Source organism: Neovison vison, chromosome 2, assembly GCF_020171115.1.
Source record: "Neovison vison isolate M4711 chromosome 2, ASM_NN_V1, whole genome shotgun sequence".
NCBI lineage: Eukaryota > Metazoa > Chordata > Mammalia > Carnivora > Mustelidae > Neogale > Neogale vison.
The window spans coordinates 15,793,821-15,817,041 of record NC_058092.1 but is presented as its reverse complement, the minus strand read 5'-3'; the positions used below and the strand labels follow the sequence as shown (position 1 = coordinate 15,817,041).

Genomic DNA, 23,221 nt, shown 5'->3' with positions numbered 1-23,221 from the left:
TCTTTGTGGTAATCTTAAGGCCCAAGATTGGGTCCTGGATTAGCAAGGATATTTGCATTTCTTAAACACACGTGTAAAGTCTCTGAACATCGTTTATTAGCAATGCCTGAATTTTAAAAAAAAAAATTTTTTTTTTTTTCCTCCCCCAGGGATGGTTTCTGTAATGGTTTCAGTGCAGTTTGAAGGCAAATATTCAATAACCAGTTTAATTTTGGGTAGGAACAGGGATGGAAAGGGGAGAGGATAGCAGGTTATCAAGCTTAAACAGTACTGATGAACAGTAGATTGAACATAGTAGAATTTGTAGTCCTTTTCTTTGGGTTAGGAGGGTCATTTTGGGGAAGTAGCTCTAGCAGGGCACCATTGCTCTTGAGAACAGTGCCTATCATCCTGTTGAGTGTCTTTTCCCATCCCTGGAATGTGAGCAGCGCCTCTGAGGGGTGAGCTGCTTGTTGTAGCGATGAGGTCTGCCTTCAGGAGTACTTGGCGAATAGCTGTTACCATGTCCGTGTCTTGGCCCAGAATACCCACTTACTCCCACTTCCCGCACAAGTGAATGGTTCTTCCAGTAAGAGCCATCTTGGCCGAGCTTCTCGTCGCTTTATTATTGTGTTTGTCAATACACAATGAGTGAGGTTTCGACTATGGGGTCTAAGTACGAGAAAAGGATTGTCCCCTGCCACTGTTCTTAATGAATCAAATCCACTTTCTCAAGGTGTGAGGGAGGAGCATGGCCGTTCGAGTTGGCTTTTGGTGCATATAGGGAATCTTGCTGTGGATGTTAAGAGGAACCATGTTTTCATAATTTGTAGAGGTAGTTCCCATTTTTAAATCACATGTAGGGTATTATGCTAAGCAAAATAAGTCAGTCAGAGAAAGACAGTTATCCTATAATCTCAGTGATACGTGGAATTTGAGAAACAAGACAGAGAATCATAGGGAAAGAGGAAAAAATGAAACAAGAAATCAGAGAGGGCAAGAAACCTCTTCATCCTAGAAGTTTGTCTCTTAATAAGAGACTCTTAATCTCAGAAAATCTCAGAAAACAAACTGAGGGTTGCTGGAGTGGAGGGGGATGGGAGGGATGGGATTCTTGGGTGATGGACAGTGGGGAGGGTATGTGCTATGGTGAGCAGTGAATTGTGAAAGACTGATGAATCACAGACCTGTCTCCTGAAACAAATAATATATGTTAAGAATAAGAGAAAATAGAAAATACTACAAAAAATTAAATCACATTTCGATGTTTATAGATACTCAGCTATATTACTCTGACTTTAATACTGAGGTTCTTAACATTTGCTTCTATATGTATATGTGTGTGTGTGTATACACACACACACACACACACATATTTAAAGATTTTATTTATTTATTTGACAGAGAGAGAGATCACAAGTAGGAAGCAGAGAGGGCGGGGGAAAGCAGGTCCCTGCTGAGCAGAGAGCCTGATGCGGGGCTTGATCCCAGGACCCTGAGACCATGACCCAAGCTGAAGGCAGTAGCTTAACTCACTGAGCCACCTAGTCGCCCCACTTACATATACATATATATATTTTTTTTTTTTTAAATTTTTTTCCTCTTTTTAATTATGAGAAACTTTCTGGGAACAAAACTGAGATATGGCTTTAACTGTTCTTAACTGAAGTTTATTTGATTTATCTTAATTTTATTCAGAATTGTAGGATTAAAACCATTGCTAAGGCTGTTTTGTTTAGTATTCTCATATATAGATAGTCCTAAATTTTTTTTAAATGATAATTTTTTTTTAAAAAAAAGATTTTTTTTCTTTATTTATCTGACAGATCACAAGTAGGCAGAGAGGCAGGCAGAGAGAGAGGAGGAAGCAGGCTCCCTGCAGAGCAGAGAGCCCGATGCGGGGCTCAATCCCAGGACCCTGGGATCATGACCTGAGCCGAAGGCAGAGGCTTAACCCACTGAGCCACCCAGGCGCCCTGTAAATGATAATTTTTTAAAAAGATTTTATTTATCTGACAGAGAGAGATCACAAGTAGGCAGAGAGAGAGGTAGGGAAGCAGGCTCCCTGCTGAGCAGAGAGCCCGATGCCGGGGCTCGGTCCCAGGACCCTGGGACCATGACCTGAGCCGAAGGCAGAGGCTTTAACCCACTGAGCCACCCAGGCGCCCCAAAAATCCAATTTTTTTAAAAAAAGATTATTTATTTGACACACAGAGAGAGAGAGAGATCACAAGTAGGCAGAGAGAGAGAGGAAGGGAAGCAGGCTCCTCACTGAGCAGAGAGCCCAATGCGGGATTCGATCCCAGGACCCTGAGAGCATGACCTGAGCCGAAGGTAGTGGCTTAAACCACTGAGCCACCCAGGCGCCCCTCCAATATTTTTTTTTATCATGATTTTAAGTAGCTACAAATAATGTGATTTCTGACATAAATAGTGGAACTGTAACATCACTCTTTTAAGAGAGTCCAGATGAAATTAGTAACACAGTATCATCTTCTCAAGAGACACTTGTGGATGGGTCTTTAGAGCAGGACATTTTTAACCCTTATCCTTTCTCCCACGCTAGTATTTATGTTATAACTGACTGTATGGGATTTTGTTCTAATGGACTATACTTAAGATCTCTGTAACCATAAATCTCTAAATAATTCAAAAGTTCTTTTGGATTGAACTTTCTAATTTTTTTTAAAGGTTTTATTTATCTGACAGAGACACAGAAAGCAAGGGAACATAATTAGGTGGAATGGGAGTGGGAGAGAGAGAATCAGGCTTCCTGCTGAACAGGGGATACGATGCAGGGTTCCATCCCAGGACTCTGGGATCATGACCTGAGCTAAAGGCAGATGCCCAACGACTGAGCCACCCAGGCACTCCTGCATTGAGCTTTTTAAAAAAAATTTATAAATATCACCACATAATCGATCAATATCAGTATGTTAACAAATATCTGAATGGAACAAAGCAAAATTTTCTTGTAATCATCTCTTCTAATTACATGGCTAGAACGTTATTAATCTGTGGGGGAGAGGTTCTCTTTCTTTCGGATCTGGGAAGATAACTGAGAAAGGAGAGGCAGAAACCACAAGTAGAACCATAGCATCGAGTTGGGTTGATTTTAGAAAAGAACATAGGGAATTGAAGATCTGGTTGTTGATTTCCCCAGAACTAAGCCTCTTCACCTGCTGGAAGGTTACCCTGAGATATTCAGCACCATTTTGAAGATCATGTTCATGTGATAAACTTGACCTGCAAAACACTTAATATTTCTACTTGTTACTGAATTCACAGCTAATCTTTATGCCTGTTAGCACTTTAATGAACATACTATTTTGTTAAATTTTTGGTTTTTTTCCAGTTAACATCCAGGGTTATATTAGTTTAAGGTGCACAGTATAGCGTTTCAAAACTTGGCATATAACACCCCGCGCTCCTCACACCAGTGAACTCCTCAACCCCCACCACCCATTTAACCCATCAGCCGGCCCTCTCCTCTCAGGGAGCCATCAGTTTGTGATAAAATAATCTGGATTTATTTTTAGAATCTAAGACCAACATTAAAATAAACTCATTGCAGGAATACCAATTTTCTGCTTCTAGGTTTGTTTTTGTGAAAAGTACTTACCATCTTTTAAAAATGGAATGTGGCACACAACGGGGGAGGGTAGTAAATGTGTCTGAATATTCAGACATCCAAAGAGCATGCTGAATTTGTATTGCCTTTTAGTGTTTTTAAGTTTTTTAAAAGATTTTATTTATTTAACAGAGAGAAAGACAGTGAGAGAGGAAACACAAGCAAGGGGAGTGGGAGAGGGAGAAGGAGGCTTCCCGCTGAGCAGGGAGCCCGATATGAGGCTTGATCCTAAGAACCTGAGCACCCCCAGGCGCCCCTGCCTCTTAGTGTTTTAGATCTCTGTTACAGTACCTTAAGCGTGGGGGCGCCTGGTTGGATCAGTTAGTTGGGCATCTGACTCATGATCTCAACTCAGGGTCATTAGTTGAAGTCCCGTGTTGGGCTCTACACTGGGTGTGGACCCACTTAAAAAATAAATTAAAAAATAATAAAAGAATAAGCATCTTAAATGTGTATTGTGGGAATTGTGTTCTGTGGCCCTCCCCCTGCCCCTCTCCTGCAAAGCATGGACCAACAAAAGGCATTCTAATTTCGTTACCTTTCGTTTCTCCACCTCAGCAGAACCTTCTAAGTCCCAGACACGTAAACCCAAGTGTGGCAAAGGAACTCACTGCTCTCGAAATGCGTATATGTTGGTATATAGACTACAAACTCAAGAAAAACCCACCACAGCTGTTCAGGTACCAGGTGAGCCATTTTCCAAGAATCCATAAGGCAAACACTGTAAAATATCATGCTTACAGGTCAATGACAGGAAATTACTCCTTTTGTCAAGATGGGTTCGTTGCATATGGTAAATGTTGGTAAAAGTAGATATAGTCACAGATTTGCTTTAAAGTAGTGAGTTTTGGGGCATCTGGGTGGCTCAGTTGGTTTAGCATCTGACTCCATTTCAGCTCGGGTCTTGATCTCAGGGTCATGAGGTGGAACCCCACATAGGGTTCCATGCTGGCATGGAACCTACTTAATAAAAATAAAATAATAGTATTGGGGGCACCAGTCTGGCTTACTTGATGTTGTGTTGTGGGTTTGAACCCTACGTTGGGTGTAGAGATTATTTAAATATTTGTTTATTTGAGATAGCATTGCATGGGCCCGGGGGGTGTCCACTCATGAAAGGGGGAAGGACAGTGGGAGAGAATCTTAAAGCAGACTCTTTGCTGAGCGAGAAGGTCAGTCTCATAACCCATGAGGTCATGACTAAGCTGAAACCAGGAGGCACACGCTTAACCAACTATGCCACCTAGGCACCCCAAGAATGAATTCTTTAAGAAAAAAAAGTGGTGAGTTTTCAAAATAAAGGAGCCTTTAACAGAGTGATTTCACTGACCCCTCCCCTCGCAAAGAAAAGCAAAAACAGTTTAAATTCTATAGGTAAGCAAAGCATTATTTATTTATTAAAAAGATTTTATTTATTTATTTGTCAGAGACAGAGGGAGAGAGAGCGAGTGAGCACAGGCAGACAGAGAGGCAGACAGAGGCAGAGGGAGAAGCAGGCTCCCTGCCGAGCAAGGATCCCTATGTGGACCTCGATCCCAGAACCCTGGGATCATGACCTGAGCCGAAGGCAGCGGCTTAACCCACTGAGCCACCCAGGCGTCCCAACAAAGCATTATTTATTTATGAAAATAATTTATTTATTTGACAGACAGATCACAGGTAGGCAGCAAGGCAGGTGGGGGAGGGGGAGAAGCCGGCTCCCCGCTGAGCAGAGAGCCGATGCGGGGCTCTATACCAGGACCCTGAGATCATGACCTGAGCCAAAGGCAGAGGCCTAACCCACTGAGCCACCCAGGCACCCTGCAAAGCATGTATTTAAAGAGCCATTTAGTTTTACTTGGTTTAAATCAGCCATTATGATTTACTTGGTTTAATTTGTAAAGCATGCAAATATGTTTTACCCACTTTTAATTAATTTTTATGGGTTTTTTAAAAGGAACAGTTGTAGGCTGCTTGGCTGACTCAGGTGGTAGGGCCTGCAACTCTTGATCTCAGCGTGGTGATTTTGAGCAGCATGATGGGCGTAGAGTCTACTTAATTAAAAAAAGAAGAAGAAGAAGAGTTGCTACTGGCCCGAGGGCCGTCCTCAGTTCCGAGTGGTACTTTCTGAGCCATTTGTTGGCTCCAGTTGGCTGGTGACGTGGAGAACCAGGTCGGGCATCAGCCAGTATTATTCTAGTGGCTCGTGGAAGTTTTTACTTTCGCCTTCAGGGTGGAGGTCTGTCCCAGGAAGGGAGACTTGAGGAGGAAGTTGCCACCAGAATCCTAGCCAGTATTTGGTATAGTTCAGAGATCCATGTGTTTCTTTGTCTTTGAAAACAGGAAAACATAATTTTTTTCTGTTTTTTTGTTTGGAAAGCCTTTCTTCAAGAGCTGGTAGATCGCGATAATTCCAAATTTGAGGAGTGGTGTATTGAAATGGCCGAGATGCGCAAGCAGAGCGTGGACAAAGGAAAAGCTAAACACGAAGAGGTTAAGGAGCTGTACCAAAGGTTACCTGCTGGAGCTGGTCTGTAAGATATTCTGGGACAGCACTGTTGCCATGATGTGCCTTGTCTCTTTCATGTTCGCAGATGTATATGAACAAACCTGCCCCCAACCCTTTCCTATACCCTACTCGTGCCGCTGAAGCGCTGCAGAATTACTGTGTAAACCAGCAACAGTGTGATGTGTAGCGTTCCTTAGAGTTTTCATTTATCATGTACTTTAAGAATGGGAAGCTCTTAATAAATTACAAGGTTTAGGTCAGCGCTCTGTGTATATATAAGTCTTGCAGACATTTTTGTTTTGTAAGATACTAATTTGTTCTTAACAAAAGATCTGATTGGATAACTATGGAAGCAACTGACTATGTTGATTCCTTGCACAGTGTGTGCCCTGGCCTTATTAACCGGCACTCTTTTCTATGAATGCTATTTTTATGATTCTGGTAGACTGATCTGAAATTTTAATATCAAATATTCTGCTAAGAATAGGAGAGCTCTGCTGACCCCTAATTTCTTAAGAATTATCCCACATGAGCCAGCTCATCCCTTTACTGTGTATGTTTAATGCAAGTTTACCTAGTGTAGTGCCTTAGAAAGAAAATCCCAACTTTTCCAGGCTACTGTGCCACCAGTAATGATACGCTGTCTTTGTTGTTTCATTGACAGAATTCCCCATGCCCAGTTCCTGCGTAAAGGAGAGGCAATTCAATCCTAATTTTAGAAAATAAATACTCAAGCATAATTGTATTTGTGGTTTTGTCTTTTTCATATCTTAATTTTCTATTACTGGTATAACTTTAAACAAAAGATGAATATAAATTGCTAAATCTGTAAGAATAGCTCTTAAAAGTTCTTTCTGAACATATCTTACTTGATTCTGACCTTTCTTTGTAACCTGCTACTCTGACTCTGTCCCAAGGGTTGGGATGATTCTAAAGTGCTAGACTGACCTTATTTTACTGGAAATTATTTGGAAATGAATATGATTCAAATCTCTAAATTTATTCAAAAGAGTTGAGACCTAGAAATCTATTTTTGAACTGTATTCCCCAGTTTCCTGCATTCACTGGACGAGAGACTGGGACTTACTGAATCTAAAGTAAAGTGCCGTTTTTGAACCACTCTTTAAAACTGCTGCATCACCCAAAGATTGGATGTGTCAGGTTAACACTTGTGCTTAATACTTGGGCTTCTCTTGGCTGTTTTCGTTTAGTCTAGAAGAACCTGTGCTTATGTTCTTAGAATATGGCTCTTTATCAGTACTTTTACAAATTATGAACTTTATGATTTTTTTTTTCCCATTTGCAGTAAACTTACATGGTAGAAAATATATGTTGTGCTAAAATGTTGAAAAATCCCAAAGCAGATGACCATGGTTTTGTGCTGCCAATCCAAGTCTTTGCTAAGCATTTTCTGAATCCTATCTGTGTTTGCAAACCTATTTAAAGAAGAGTCACTTACCTAAAATACAAGCCTCATTGGGAACACAAACCCTTTGGCCCTTTTTATTAAAACAAATTACCCCTAAATAATCAAATTTTATCTCTAGGTGGAGTGTTCCAAATATTTTTGATGCCACAGTTTTCCCTGGCCTTTTTTTTTTTTATAACTCCCCCAAAGAAAATGTCTAATGTTCAATCCAGCATTTAAAAAAAAAAAAGTTAGAAGTAACTTTTAACCGAAATGTACATTTTCCTTAGTAAATATTTTAACAAATGCTTTCCTGTTTGGCTAAATGCTGAGATTTTAAACACTGGTATCTCCACCTTGGCGAATAGAGGTCTCATTCCTTTTTGGGGTGAAAGTGTTGCTCAGGTGCTTTTCTGGATCACAAGTCATAAAGAACTTGCCGTGAGTCTTTGTCTAGAGCGGAAGCATCTGTAGTTTAAAAACTTTCTAGCAAATCTGCCTTAACCTTGAGACTTGAGCTCGACCCTGATCCCAGGGATACTCTTGGCAGAGATTGATACAGTTCGTTATAGTAACAGTGATGGAAAATGAGAGAAAGAGAGACCTATGACCACAGTTCCTCTTCTCCCACGGGTCCTCCAGCATACTAAAACTGGCACCCTGATTCTAGAAAATGGCCAGAATTAATAATACAGTATTACATCAGAATCCCTGGCCTGCTCTCTTCCTCCTCTTACTATAAAATAGATATGATTTTTCTGATCTTAATATCTTACATTTAATTCATATGAAACTGCTCAAAACCAGAATATGCTTCACTTGGACATTTCTGTGGGACTCTGGTAGGGGATTGGAGCACGGTGTCTTGAACAGACTGCCGTTGAGCCTCGTTGTTGTCGTACAGGTCAGGGGTATGGCCGCCCTGGACCTTGAGTCCTATCAGACAGCCCTTGGGCAGGCGTGCTTTGTGCACATGCAGTTTTCCTAGATTGCTGTTCTTGTGAGGGTGAGATCCTTACTGCATTCTTCACTTAGCCATAGCACGTGTCGTCTGCTCTTCTGGGAAATGAGAACACCTGCCAAATTATTCTGGAATGTGGCTCTGTGTCACAGTTGTGTTTTCCCTCCTTTGATGGCCTTTAGATCAATACAAATTTTAATCTATGTGACTGTATTTGGGAAAAGAAGAGATATGCCGAAACGTTCACTTTCCTTTCTTGGATAGAGATCATTTGTCTTTGCATTCTTAAGATACCCAGTGTACTCTGTCCCTGGCAGATGCAACGTGATAAATGGCAAATAAAATTGGGAGGGATTTTAAATTTAATGAATGGCACCATTTATATATTGTATGTAAAGTGCCATGACCATGTAATCTATACTGAATGTTAAGGTCTCCTCTTTATATATATTTTGTGAATGTATGATTAACTTTTCTATATCTCTTTTCTTCCAAAAAGCTCAAAATGCTTCACTTATCTTATCTTTTACATTCAACAACATCCCTGTGAGGTAGGTAGAAGGCAGGTATTATTACCTTCATTTTACAAATAAAAGACCTAAAGCATAGAGAGTTTAAGTGACTTGCTCAAGTTCAGTTCCTTGGTGGCAGAACTTGGATTAGACCTTGGTCTCAACTTGCAGTCATGAGCTCTTTCTCTGTAGTGGCATTAGGGATGACCAGTCAGAAGGCTCTTAGTTGACAATGTACAGTCTTAGCATAAATAAGGGATGTGACGATGCTGAGTTCTGTTTTGTAAAAATTGAAATGTTTCAAACTAATCTGGAGATGGAAATTGGTTTTCTAGACCTGTAGTATAAAAGTGGTCAAAATGGGCTTTGAGTTGAATTGTCTATCCCCTCAGATCTCATCAGTAGTAGTACATAATACAAATACGTAAATTCAATCTCTGTATGTTTTCTTCTATGTTTTATGCTGGGACTCACTGGAGATCTTTGTAAGTAATCAAAGCTGGTCCTTTGTCTTTAATTTTGACTTTTAGGGAACTCATGGACTCAGTTTTCCCAAACGAAAATTCAGTTTGAGGTGGTTTGGTTTTATCTTAATTTTTGCAACTTCAAAATCAGTAACAATTCAATTCTAGTGAACTTCATCCTGAAATTTGTTTAAAATAGCTTAGTTTTTTGAGATGATAACATAATAATGTAACAAATAGCTCATGATCTGGTTTGGGGTGGGGAAATCAAGTTCGTTATAATTGACAGTGTCCTCTTGGATGAAGAAAAATTCAGTGGTTGAAACAGGCTTTTATAAACCGTTACAGCTGATGAGGTTAATCTCTAACTTAAAACTCAGATGTTTCATTTTCAGTTCCACATGTATATCACATATTGGTGAAAAGTGTTCATGAAAATCATTTATGAAATAAACATGATAGGGAATAAGGTTATGTGATTTACGAGCTGGCGTGGAGCATGGCTTTGTAGTTAACCATCGTGGGTGTCCTGATCAGAGCTCTGCTGTGCTGTCAAGCAAGACACTTCTCTCTGTGGATGCCTCTTTTGTAGAATGTGGTTAATAATACCAGCCGATCTCATAGGGCACTGTGCCAACTCGTCCCTATCGTGCACAGCTCCTTGAACCAGAAGAGGGGTAGTTAAATGGAGCTTTGTGTCATGGTCCCCGAACATTTCCCCTGAACAGTGTTGCTTCGGATTCTGCTAACTTTGGACAGAGTTTGCATTGTCTTTTGAGGAAAACGAATGTATCATTTAGTCCAAAAATGGTAAAAATACATAGACTCTTTCCTTTCTTCCTCAGAGCCCTATGAATTTGTCTCTCTTGAGTGGCTGCAGAAGTGGCTGGATGAATCAACACCCACCAAGCCTATTGATAATCACGCTTGCCTGTGTTCCCACGACAAGCTTCACCCTGACAAGATCTCAATTATGAAGAGAATATCGGAATATGCAGCTGACATTTTCTATAGTCGATACGGGGGAGGACCAAGACTCACTGGTAATTCAGGGTGTCTTCTCTGCGTACGAAGTAATTCATGAAGTCCTCACCCTATGGTGTCTGTGATCATCTGACTCAGACTATGCCAGCCGGTCCGAATGTTCTGTATATTTTGCAGAAAGGATTGGCTAAAGATAGAAGTTATGTAGCAGTATACCTCACTTTTCATTGACAGAATTTCCTTCTGAGAAAACCATCTGGTAGTATTTTGTTACTTTGTTCAGTACTCTTCAGGTACTTGAACCTTGGTCTGGTTGATTGCACATCTACTTAGATGCTTACTTAGCATGCGAATGGAAGCTGCTTGATTCTGCTTTGCCTATAGAGCTGTATGTATGGACATAGTATCCGTAGTCTGATTGGTTCTGGTTGTCTCTCCTCAAAACATTTTATTTTTATCCACAACATAAGCCCCACCTCCAACCTATAGGTGAGTCTACGAAAATGAAATTGCGTGATCACCCTCCCTCCTTTTCCTAAATTAAATGCTCTTCTCTGAATGTGTATAATTTACTGCATAAAAACTGGCATTTAACTGCGTGGCCCAGGCCTTCTCTTTTTTTTTTTTTTCCCCAATTTATTTATTTTCAGAAAAACAGTATTCATTATCCAGGCCTCTTGTACACATCTGGAGTTTTGCTTTCTAAATCTGTTTTTGATTCATGATCAGTGAACTGAGCAGTGATAAGCTCTTTCAAAGAATCACATCTCATAGAATTCCTACAACTGTGAGTTTTAAACTGGCCTTTGGTGGTTTTTTTTCCCCTTTAGTGTTCTGTGCTTTGAAGTATCCCAATATTTCATACTCCCATGAAGCTCTCAATTAAAGTTACATAGGTCCCAGATATGTTGTCTCCCCCAACTTAGAGCCTCAATTATTTAACTCTAGTCTCATAAAATATGTGTCTAAACCTTGTAGAATACTATACTTGATGGCATAGGCTATTTTAGCATATTACAACATTTCAGATCTCATTGTTCTTTGTTTATGCGGATACGAGTTTTGCTGTCTTGAAATCTGTACCACCTAAATAATTCAGGCCATAGATCAGCTTTTCCTATTGTCAAAACTTGTGACTTTGCTTTAGAATTCTGTGTCCTGTGAAGTCCTGACACTTTGCTCACAGGTAACCTGTGCGCAAACAGACTTCCTTTGCTGTCCCTCTCTCTCCCCTCTAGTGAAAGCCCTGTGTAAGGAGTGTGTGGTAGAACGCTGTCGTGTATTGCGTCTGAAGAGCCAGCTGAATGAAGATTATAAAACCGTGAATAATCTGCTGAAGGCAACGGTCAAGGGGTATGTTGCACAGCGTATACTGTTGACGGTAAACCGAAATAGTTGTAAGAGGGAACAACCAAATGGCTTGTGGCTTACAGACAATAGCAGTTAGGATTTTTTGAAGAAAGAGGAGTAATGATAAGGATGACAGGGAGGTTAGACTGTGCAGTGATCGCCACTGTGGCTGCGATGGACAAAGGTGAGTCACCCAGCCTTTGTGACTGTATTCCATTCATCAGAAAGGTAGAAGCCGAGGTATGGATCTGAGGTCCAACCAGACCAAGGCAGTGTGTTAGTGCGTGTTCAGGTGTGGGGGGGTGTCCCTCTAGAGAGGCTGGAGTGTATTAAATGGTACCCAGAGGAGCATCCTTGGCAGAAAAACCCAGCGCCACTCCCTAGCAGACCTCTGGACCCAGGAACCAATAAACTCAGGTGGCATTTATTAATGGCGCTTATTATGGCTAGGTTTAACGTCTGTTCTATATTTTCCAAATAAAGAGTAACCTAGTTTGCAGTTTTTGGTCATTCTCCAGATAGCCTCATGACTCCTTAAATGTGTGTATAGACATGGATGTGTGTATGTGAGGACCTTTATGTATGCTTGAAGGTGCGGCTGTATGTATTTTGGGGTAGTAGTCAAGGGAAAGAAAGTAGCTCATTGGGTTGTGTTTGGTGTGAATGTAATTGAGGAAGCAGGTAAGACTTGGGATACCTGCATTTCAGTAGTGAAGAGTGAAAATGGCCAAAACATGGGACTGGTTTAAAAATTGTGTGGATGGGGATGCCTGGGTGGCTCAGTCGGTTAAGCCGCTGCCTTTGGCTCCAGGTCATGGTCCCAGGGTCCTGGGATCAAGTCCTGCATCAGGCTCCTTGCTCAGCAGGGAGCCTGCTTCTCTCTCTGCCTCTGCTTACTTGCACTAGCTCTCTTCTCTCTCTGACAAGTAAATAAATAAAATCTTTAAAAAGATTATGTGGATGGTAGCAAATTTCGAATGTTTATAATTCATCTTCATTCATGACCTTTACACGTAAAGGAGGAGGGCATTAGGAAATGTTACTTGCATGATTTCACATGGTCTCTCTTCTGCAGCAGTGATGGATTTTGGGTAGGGAAATCCTCCCTGCGCAGTTGGCGTCAGCTCGCTCTTGAACAACTAGATGAACAAGACGGTGACGTAGACCAAAGCAATGGGAAAATGAACGGCAACACCTTGAACAAAGGTAATGTGAAAAGTCTGTGTCGGTGGTCGTGGGCGGCACTGCAGAATTTCCACCTGTGCAATTTCAGAAGCCATTTTTATTAAACCAGAAGCACTCAAGTGTCTCAGAACAAACAAAAGGATTGTTTAAGTTATACTGAAATTGAGCAAGGGCTCAGCAGCTCATGCAAGGAGTTCTGTGTGCCCTGGCATCCTTTTTCCTCTTGGTCGCTCTAGTTAATCACAGGCAAAATTCTTTTTAATTCTGCTCCAGACTAAAATTTTTAAGAAAGGTGAGTCTGCTGCCAGTCGCATAGGATATTGTCAGCTCAGTATGTTTGGTTCTAGATTATCTGCCCCACTTACAGGATGCCTTTGGCAAATAAAGTGACCCTGTACTTCTGCACTTTTTTATCCAGGAGAGAAGGCAGCTTATGAATAGTATTTTCTTAATAAATTCTACTGAGTTTTCTGAAGCTATGCTTTCAAGTAGGAAATTATGTTAATATAGGTCAACCACTAAATTGAATTTTATAATCAGTGTTTTATAAGATACAAGGGGAATTAAGGCTCTAAAAATTATTCGTAGGTTTAAATTGGAAGCTACTGGTTTGATCAGTGTGTTCAGGCACAGTTAGTGACCCTTAAACAGTTGTCTCACCTCGTTCTCTTACCCACTTATTAGGATCACATACATAGATTTTTAAAAATTATCTTTCAATATTCTTAGCCCTTTTACTGAAATATTCTGAATTTCTGAATATTCTGGCTCTTCCCATATCATTACCTTTTAATTTTTTTGTATATCTTATTTTAATTAATGGACTAGGATTATTTTTTTGAAGGAAGTTTACACACAGTGTTCTATTATTGTCAGGTGTACAACACAGTAATTCAGCAACTCTTACTTTAGAAAAAATAAAAACCTCAAAGCCGCTATTTGTTTCAGGCTGTGATTTTTAATGTTTTTGGATTTGACCTTTTTTCCCCTTTTGGTTAAAAATAATCCGTACAATTCATGAACTTAACCTTAGTTTCAGTGTTACTGTTCTGTCATTTGAAAACCCTATTTTTTTTTTTTTTAAGATTTTATGTATTTATTTGACAGAGAGAAATCACAAGTAGATGGAGAGGCAGGCAGAGAGAGAGAGAGGGAAGCAGGCTCCCTGCTGAGCAGAGAGCCCGATGCAGGACTCGATCCCAGGATCCTGAGATCATGACCTGAGCCGAAGGCAGCGGCTTAACCCACTGAGCCACCCAGGCGCCCCGAAAACCCTATTTTTAGTAGCATGATGTGACACAGTGTGTTAAATAATTTACTTGGTGCTCTTTTAAACTTCTTTATGTGTTAGTGGTCTTTTTTTTTTTTTTTTTTTTTAAAGCTTTTAAGTAATCTCAGCACCTAACAGGGCTCAAAATCAAAACCCAGAGATCAAGTCACACACTCCAGCAACCGAGCCAGCCAGGCACCCGAGTAATTGTTCCTTTTAAGTAAAGTCAGGTGCCATAATAGGCAGTATCTTGATGTTGGCCTAGCTTAAAAATAGTTTTCATGTTGGTTTGAGAGTAATATGCTTCTCTTCTCCCCCTTCCTCCATTCAGAGATTTTAAGAGCTTGAAGCAGAGCAGAAGGTACAAAGTAAAATCTGGAAGTCCTTCTACAAATATAATCGCTATAAATGGGGTTTTATTTTGTCTTTTAATAATGGCAGTCCTGTAGGTGCAGTCGTGCATTTTCCTCTATTAGAGTATATGGCTCTTCTTATTTAGTGGCTGAAGAAATCCATACATTATTGTATGGATGTATTCTATTTATTTAACTGATTTTTTTTTCCAGTTTTTACAATTAATATATAAGAACAGATAAAGTGAGCATCCTTACATATGCTTGTACCTACATCTTTGCATAAATTCCCAGAAATGGTTGGATCAGAGGATTATAACCATTTATAATAGCCATGTACTAATACGTATTCGTAAATTTTCTCCAGAAAGTATATATGGGCTTGTTTTTCCATGCTTTTATCAACATGAACAATAAACATTTCACATGAGCTAATACTAGTCTGATACATGAAAAATGACTTAGCAGTGTCAGGGGTTTGCCTTTCAAAATTACCATCGAGATCAACCATGGTCCTTTATTTAAGAAGTTCTTGTTGTGTTTGTGATAGAGAGGGTGTCCTTCTTATGCCTGGTTTTTTACTGAGCTTTTTAATGGTTAGTAGATATTCTTTAAATGTCTTATGTACTTAAACTAAAACCCATGGATAACTATTCTAATCTCCTTAGACTTAAGACTTTCTATGTGACCATGTAACTGGTTGGTATACACAACTACAAATTCACGGTGACACAGTGTAGACAGATAGGAAAAATGAATATTGGAAGAGAAATGGTAATAGGGAAAGCTCAGTTGTTAATATATATTTTTCATGTTAAAGGTTAAGTCCTTATTTCTCATTAGTCTTTACTGAAGCTTTCTGTTCAACCCCTGAAAGAATAGGTGGGTGAAAATGACATGACATGTAGGTGATTAACTTGGTTTATGATCCTGTATTCTGAATAGCTTGACTAGAATTAATGGAAGGATATGTAAAGTATTTTTCAGTTTGAAAAAAGGAACATTTTCTTGCATAATATAAATCTTGAAAAAAGGAAAACTGCCATTCAGATATTTTTCTTTCCTTTTAAGGGAAAGAAATATAACACTTCCTAACAGTAGCAGGTAGGAATCATTTGGGTCTAATTTTCAGAATGTTTTAAGTTTTCTTTGTTCAAAATTGTGCCCAGTCATATCTCTCTGCTACTTTGAACTTCAAATATAACAGCTAGAGTGGTTATTATCTGTATTTCTTTTGATTAGATGAATCAAAAGAAGAAAGAAAAGAAGAGGAGGAGGAATTAAATTTTAATGAAGACATTCTTTGTCCACATGGTAAGCTAGAAGCATACGCCTTCCCTTGCTTGTCTGATGTTAGCATATCATAAATGTGTTCAGAGTTTTGCCGCATTTCTTAAGGGTTAGGCCCAGACATGGCAGTCAGGGTGGAGCGCTGGCTTTCTAGCCTGTGCTTGGTCATAAATGTTTCTTTTCTCTTACCCTGTTTAATGGTTAGCTTCTTGCTGCCTGTTTTACCGCTAGTACCCCTCATATCTTCTGCTCTTTCCTTGCAAGAAATTAAAAAAAAAAAAAATGCAAAGTAGGATTTTCCCATATTTAGAGAAGAAACTTTTTTGCCACTTGCCACATTGAAGGACTATCTGAGTTAAAAGGAAGAATTTCAGTTATGTCCCATGACTGTGAGTCTTTGCTCTACTTGAACATTTTCACAGCAGTGTTTATACATTTTAATATTATCAGGGCTATTTCTGGTTTCATTTTGTTTTCATTTAATGACCAGCTGCCTTGTGCTGTGTACTCCTAATAATAATTTCCAGGTTTTTATTTATCCTGTGTATCTGGTTGCCTATTATTTTTCTTAGGGAGTGCTCATTTCTTGTAAGTAACTTTTTGCAAGGGACTGATTGTATATGAGACAAGGTTTTCCATTCTGTTAGCTCTGTGAAAGTCAAACAGGCATTTGCTTCTCAAAGCCATTTATGCATAAGTGTCCCTACCCCCCACCCCATCCCCGACTGTATCCAGCTCTTACCAGTTCATTATGTACCAATGCATGGTATCTCAGCACCTACCCGCATGCACACGAGTCCTTTTATATCCGGAGTCCTTGAGGACATTAGTGATTAGAGTTGTCACTCAAATGATACTTGTGTGCTGGCCTTTTGGACATTGTTGCACTATACTTCACTGATTCATTGAGCGACTGTGCTTACTTGTTCACTGGCCATATAGCTGGGAGGGGAGGTCATCCTGGGGTGTGGAATTGCGTCTCGTGGGGAGGGTCACAAGCCCATCTTTCCCTCCTGTCCCATCACCTTGCCTCCCAGCTGGCCCTGCTTACACTGTAACGCATAGGAGGAACACAGATGCAAAGAGGACATGACCTTGTGTGTGGTTGGCAGGTTGAATAGGTAGAAGAAGGTGAAGTGAATAGCCAAGAGTACATCAGTTGTTCTCGTGACGCTTTCATACCAGCTTTTCTTTTCCCTTAACCATCACAGCAAGGATGCAGACAGTGGGGTACGTTCCTCCCTTTTGAGAGTTGAGGCCTCTGCGACACAATGCTGACTTTCCTGCTTGATGTCTCCCTGCTGTTTGAAACAGTGTCAGAACTCAGACTGTCATCTTACCCCTCAGTTCACTGACTTTTGCTCAGTCTTCCCACCTCTTGTCTCATCTTGTCATTTCAGCATCACAGTTGTGACAAAAAGCATGGCAGAGCTGAATGTGATTTCAGGACTTGTGCTGTACTCCTCAGCTGAAAATTTGAGCACAAGAGGTGGTTTTTGGGTCTTTAGCCTGATCTCAACTCGTGGCTATACTTTATCTTGAATTTGATTTTATTATTTTTTTACATAAGTTGTACTTTCAGCAAGGGGCTTGAACCCACGACTGTGCAATCAAGACTCGCGTGCTCCACCCGCTGACCGAGCCAGGCACCCCTACTTTCTTTAGTAGTTTAAAAGGATGGTTCTCAGCGATTGTTTTTGTGGACCTCACTTTTCAGTGTACTGTGTGTCTGTGGGACCCAGGTTTTCAGGTGCAGGATATTGGACCTTACTTAGAAACCCACTTCACCTGTTTGGTTTATATTAAATCTCATTCGAGGTGGTAGTAGAACACTACTGGTAGTAAGAGGGTAGTGCGCAGGAACTGAATGTTGACCCTGTGTCCATTAGGTTTTTTTTGTTGTTGTTGTTTTGTTTTTTTGTCTGTTAGTTTCGTAAGGGTATAGATACTAACTCATTTAGCCTCTACAGCAACCCTGAGTGGTCAGTATTAGTATTACTGTCACATCAGTCATACTCACGAGTAAGTAAACTGAGTCACAAAGAGGCGAGAATTATCTGCTGGAGGTCCTCACCCTTGAGAGGTAGTTTTGCAAAGGCTAGGTATATAATTGTTGGAAATTACTTTCTGTCAAAACCCGGAAGGAACCGCATCTTACAGTGTACCGTTTGTCCAAAGCCATTCTTTGTAGGTTACCTTTTTTCTTTCATTTCTGGCAGCTTGTAAGACTTTTGTCTCCAGCGTTGTGACCTCTCACCTCAACCGGCCTCCGTGTGGGCCCGACCTCCTCTGTTGTGTGAGATGCTCTCTGGGGCTGTGCGTGTGGCTGAGGCTGGTGATGATAAGCTTTGCTGTTGGGAGGCCCCTGGCTGGCCTCTTGCTCTGGGGAATTCCCACCGTTTGGGATCTGCTCTTCGGCTACTCAGATTTTCCATAAGTATCTTCCATCTTCCTGCTTGCAGAGTGCTGACTGGACTGTCAGAGCTCTGGGGTCGTGAGAGACAGGAGGGTTTGGGAGCCTCTGCCTTCTGTGTGGAAACACTTAACTCCATCTCAGTCCGTCCCCACATTCATCTGCGCACTTTGTTCCCCGGCGCAGGGGCCTGAGGCTGTGTGTTGTCAGAGAAGCCTGTGGTATTCTGTGGATAGAGTGGCTTAGAGCATGAGGAAGGGACTGAGAATTTAACTGCCTCCTAAGTACACACTTGCGGTCTATTTACCTGTTTTTTAATACCATCTGTGCTTCTGTGTGCTCCCAATTCCTGGGTGACTGCGGGGCACTTCTGCAATGTAGTGAATCTGGTTACTTCCTGACTTTTGCCAATTTAAAATTCATTTTTCTTGTGTCCCATCCATTTTCTCTTAAGCTTCAAAAATTTTTGTTGGCACGGCTCCCGCAGTGTTTTCTTTATCCATCATCATGATTTTACAAATTTTTTAAAAAAATCCCTTTACTCGGAGACGCCTAGGTGGCTCAGTCAGTTAAGCAAGTGTCCAACTCTTGGTTTTGGGTCAGGTCATGATCTCAGGGTTGTGCATGCAGTAGGGAATCTCCTTGGAACTCTTCCCAGAGAGAGGGCTTACTCGGCCCCTCCCCCCACATGCACATGTGCCCGCACACACAGACACTCTATCTTAAATAAATCCTTAGAATTTTAAAAAAAAAAAAAAAGTCCCTTGGAGCACCTAGGTAGCTCAGTAGGTTAAAGCCTCTGCCTTCAGCTCAGGTCATGATCCCAGGGTCTTGGGATCGAGCCCTGCATCAGGCTCTCTGCTCAGCAGGGAACCTGCTTCCTCCTCTCTCTCTCTGCCTACTTGTGATCTTTGTCTGTCAAATAAATAATTAAATAAATGAAAATCCCTTTACTCTGGTTTCATGTTATTTAGGAGGCACTGAAAATCCAGTTTCAGAATTTTGTTTTTATCTGGATGTCCTTATTGTGAATTTGCATATTTTTACTTTAAAATCCCAGTATATCTATAAAGCCCTGTGTATATTTAATACATCAGAGATTTATGTGAGTTAATCACTGGATTATATTCCATTAGGAGATTTACTACTGCCATAGAGTTCAGTATTTATTGCATATGCTATGTATGCATCAAGCTTTTTTACCCAGTTCATTTTGTATTTTTTAAGTGGATAACCTTTCTTCCTTCCTTCCTTTCTTTCTTTGAGAGAGAGAGAGAGAAGCCAGAGAGGGAACACAAGCAGGGGCAGTGGGAGAGGGAGAAGCAGACTTCCCATTGAGCAGGGAACCTGATGTAAGGCTTGATGCCAGGACCCCGGGATCATGACCTGAGCCAAAGGCAGATGCTTAATGACTGAGCTACCCAGGCGCCCCAACCTTTTTTTTTTTTAAATAAAATTTTATTTATTTGAGACAGTGTCTGCATACTAATGAGCTGGGGGACAGGCAGAGAGAAGCTCTCTGAGCCAGAATTTCCCTCCATCCAACATCACCCCCCAAAACATGGGGCTGGATCCCAGAACCCTGAAATCATGACCTGAGCTGAAATCAAAAGATGGACGCTTGGGCGCCTGGGTGGCTCAGTGGGTTAAGCTTCTGTCTTCAGCTCAGGTCATGATCTCAGGGTCCTGGGATCGAGTCCCGCATCCGGCTCTCTGCTTGGCAGGAAGCCTGCTTCCTCCCCTCTCTCTGCCTGCCTCTCTGCCTACTTATGATCTTGGTTTGTCAAATAAATAAATAAAATCTTTAAAAAAAAAAAAAAGATGGACACTTAACTGACTGAGCCACCCAGGCGTCCCTAAACCTTTCTTATTGCACAATTTGCTTTGCAGTTGGGCAGTGTAGATCTAGATTTTGTGGGTGAGGATATTTATACACAGTCTAAACTCATTGTTTACTAGATTTCTGTTTTTTACTGGAAGAATCCTTGGGGATTAGGTTAACCAGTATATTTGGTGAATTTGATCTCTCATGGCTGATTTGATCTTGGGTTGAGAGATGTTGCTCCAGGATGAATTTCATTGATTGGCTTTTTCTTTTCAAATTTAGGAAAGTGATAGTTACCACAGGATACAAGTCTAAAAATTCATATACTACAAGTAAAAATTAGTGATTGTGAGGTCATAAGCAGGATTCAGATATGTTCAGTCATGGCGGTTATTAAAATAATAGGACATGGGGTGATTGGTGACTCAGTCGCTAAGCATCTGCCTTGGGGTTGGGTTGTGATTCCAGGGTCCTGGGATTGAGCTCCCTGCTCGGTGGGAAGCTCGCTTCTCCCTCTCCCACTCCCCCTGCTTGTGTTCTCTCTTTCACTATGTCTCTGTCAAATAAATAAATAAAATCTTTAAAAAAAAAAAAGATAGGACACTAACTTTAGAAACATGGTAAGACGTACAGGAGAGAGGACTTTGTTTATTCACTCAAACTGCAATGAAGTGATTTATTAAAATAGTCTCCTGAATTCAGAAATAAATTTAGGTTGTTCTTTATACACATCCAGCATTGAAATGCCTCCCATCAGCACTAGGGCAACATGTCCCCAGTGACAGGAAATCCCCTTAAAGTGTGTGTTTGTTTATATTACTATTTCCTTTGTTCACATACCTCTTCTGAATCAGGTACATGGTTCAGCACAAACGTAGCCTTCAGTCTTGTGGGGGCGGGGGGGGAACAAGAAAGAAACCAGTTTAAAATTATAATTGCTTTGGAGTTCTTTTAAATCAGATCGTGGAAATCTACTGTCATCTTTTTTATGACTGCATTATATTTCATCATAAAGATGTACTAAATTAGAATCCGATAATCCAGTTAACCTTTTATTTTATTTTTTTAAAGATTTATTTATTTATTTGACAGACAGAGATCACAAGTAGGCAGAGAAGCAGGCAGAGAGAGAGGAGGAAGCAGGCTCTCCGCCGAGCAGAGAGCTGGATGCGGGGCTCGATCCCAGGATCCTGGGATCATGACCTGAGCCGAAGGCAGAGGCTTAAACCCACTGAGCCACCCAGGCACCCCTCCAGATAACCTTTTAAAAAACTTCCCCAGTTGTCTGAGGATAGACGTATTGGAATAGGTCTTCATGACCTCAGGAAATTTAAGTCAACAACCTACTCAGAAAGAAGATTAATTTTTACAGTGTGACCTATTTGCTCTGATAATAAGTTCTCTAAAGCAATCTTTTCTTGGGGTTATTCAAAGCTCAATGAGAGATAGAATGGAAGACGATGCATTTTAAGGTATTAGAAATTTGGGGGTTTGGATGAGACAGACCTGAGGTCATATCCCAGCTGTGTTATAAACAATCCAGGCTGGTGACTGGGTATATCAACTTCACTGATTGTGTTTATTTTATAGAACCTGTAAAGCAAAAAATGATGAGACAGTACTTTGAAAAGTTACTGGCTTTATTTTTCTTAGATATGGGGTAGAAACAAATGTATGGCTTTGAAAACCTAAAGATTTGGGGGGGGGGGCTTAATGACTACACCTAATAATGTAAGTGCAGTTCACTAATTCACTGACCAGAGACAGCTGAAACAAGAGGATGTAGAAGCAGAAAAGGGGTGAGGGGTGGAGAAAGGCAGACAGGCCCCCAGAAAGCCTGACATGGGCCAGCAAGCAGTAAACTGATGTGGGGCCCTTCAGATTGGGAGTTGCTGCTGCCTGGGCATTCCTGCGATGGGAGAAGAGGAACAGGGGTGGTGCTGAGCAGTGTTCTCCTCTGGGTTTGTATTGTTTTTTAAGATGTATTTATTTCTTTCACAAAGAAAAGCAAGTGTGCAGAGGTGGGCAATGTGGAGAGAGAAAGAGAGACTCTCCCCGCAGACTTCCTGCTGAGCGAGGAGCCTGACATGGGACTCAGTCCCATGACCCATAAGATCATGACCAGAGCCAAAACCAAATGTTGGAGGCTTACCTGACTGAACCACCCTGGCACCCAGACCTCTGCTGTTTTCAGAGATTCACGGGAACTGGGGTGACAGCAGTAGTAAGAAAGCCAACTGGATTTTGACTGGAGTTTTCTTTTTCTTTTTCTTTTCTTTTTTTAGCCATAGACTTTTTTTTTTTTTTTAAGATTTTTATTTATTTGACAGAGAGAAATCACAAGTAGGCAGAGAGGCAGGCAGAGAGAGAGAGAGGAGGAAGCAGGCTCCCTGCTGAGCAGAGAGCCCGATGCGGGCCTCGATCCCAGGACCCCGAGATCATGACCTGATCATGAGCCGAAGACAGAGGCTTTAACCCACTGAGCCACCTAGGCGCCCTGGAGATGGTTTTCTTATTGAACAGGGCTTGCTTTATTCAACTTGAGTTGATATGTAAGAGAATGGCTGTGGTAAGATTGGACCCAACCTTGGGTGCCTGGGTAGCTCAGTGGGTTAAGCCTCTGCCTTCAGCTCAGGTCATGATCTCAGGGTCCTGGGATCAAGTCCCACATCGGGCTCTCTGCTCTGCAGGGAGACTGCTTCCCTGCCTCTCTCCCTACTTGTTATTTCTCTGTCAAATAAATAAATAAATCTTTAAAAAAAAAAAAATTGGACCCACCCTTGAAAATCCTATTTCTCCAGCCTGAGTGGGTGGCGGTAACTGCAGGCCAGTGGAGTGGCGAGGGTGCCATTTGAATATGAGTGGAGGCACAGTGCTGTTGAAGCACCCTGCTGGCAAAGGGTACCTGAATCCCCAGAAGGCCCTTTTCACTGCTTCCTTTACTGACAGGTAGAGAGAGAGAGATGGGAAGTGCTTGGCTCTAGTCTTATACATTTGTGTGTTTTTTTGTTTTGTTTTATTTTTTGTTTTTTAATTGCCTGGTGTTTCAATCACAGACTTCGATTAAGGGCATACAGGAATGGCTAGTTCTTCAGAATTAAGGATGAA

The 23,221-nt window shown here is 41.1% G+C and overlaps 1 protein-coding gene across 5 annotated transcripts in view; it reads left to right on the top strand.

Moving 5' to 3' along the window:
- The window catches only part of USP48 (ubiquitin specific peptidase 48), a 91,574-nt gene that overhangs the window by 40,596 nt on the left and 27,757 nt on the right, over positions 1 to 23,221 (top strand). Inside the window, exons 10-15 of one of the 5 annotated variants that reach the window (XM_044237386.1) lie at positions 4,172 to 4,297; positions 5,970 to 6,119; positions 10,289 to 10,486; positions 11,666 to 11,780; positions 12,856 to 12,983; positions 15,828 to 15,899. In XM_044237386.1, the coding sequence (XP_044093321.1) occupies positions 4,172 to 4,297; positions 5,970 to 6,119; positions 10,289 to 10,486; positions 11,666 to 11,780; positions 12,856 to 12,983; positions 15,828 to 15,899 (789 nt within the window). Of the gene's footprint in view, positions 1 to 4,168; positions 4,298 to 5,969; positions 9,019 to 10,288; positions 10,487 to 11,665; positions 11,781 to 12,852; positions 12,984 to 15,827; positions 15,900 to 23,221 lie in introns of those variants that run through there. The other 4 variants (XM_044237384.1, XM_044237385.1, XM_044237383.1 and 1 more) reach the window with 4 other exon arrangements.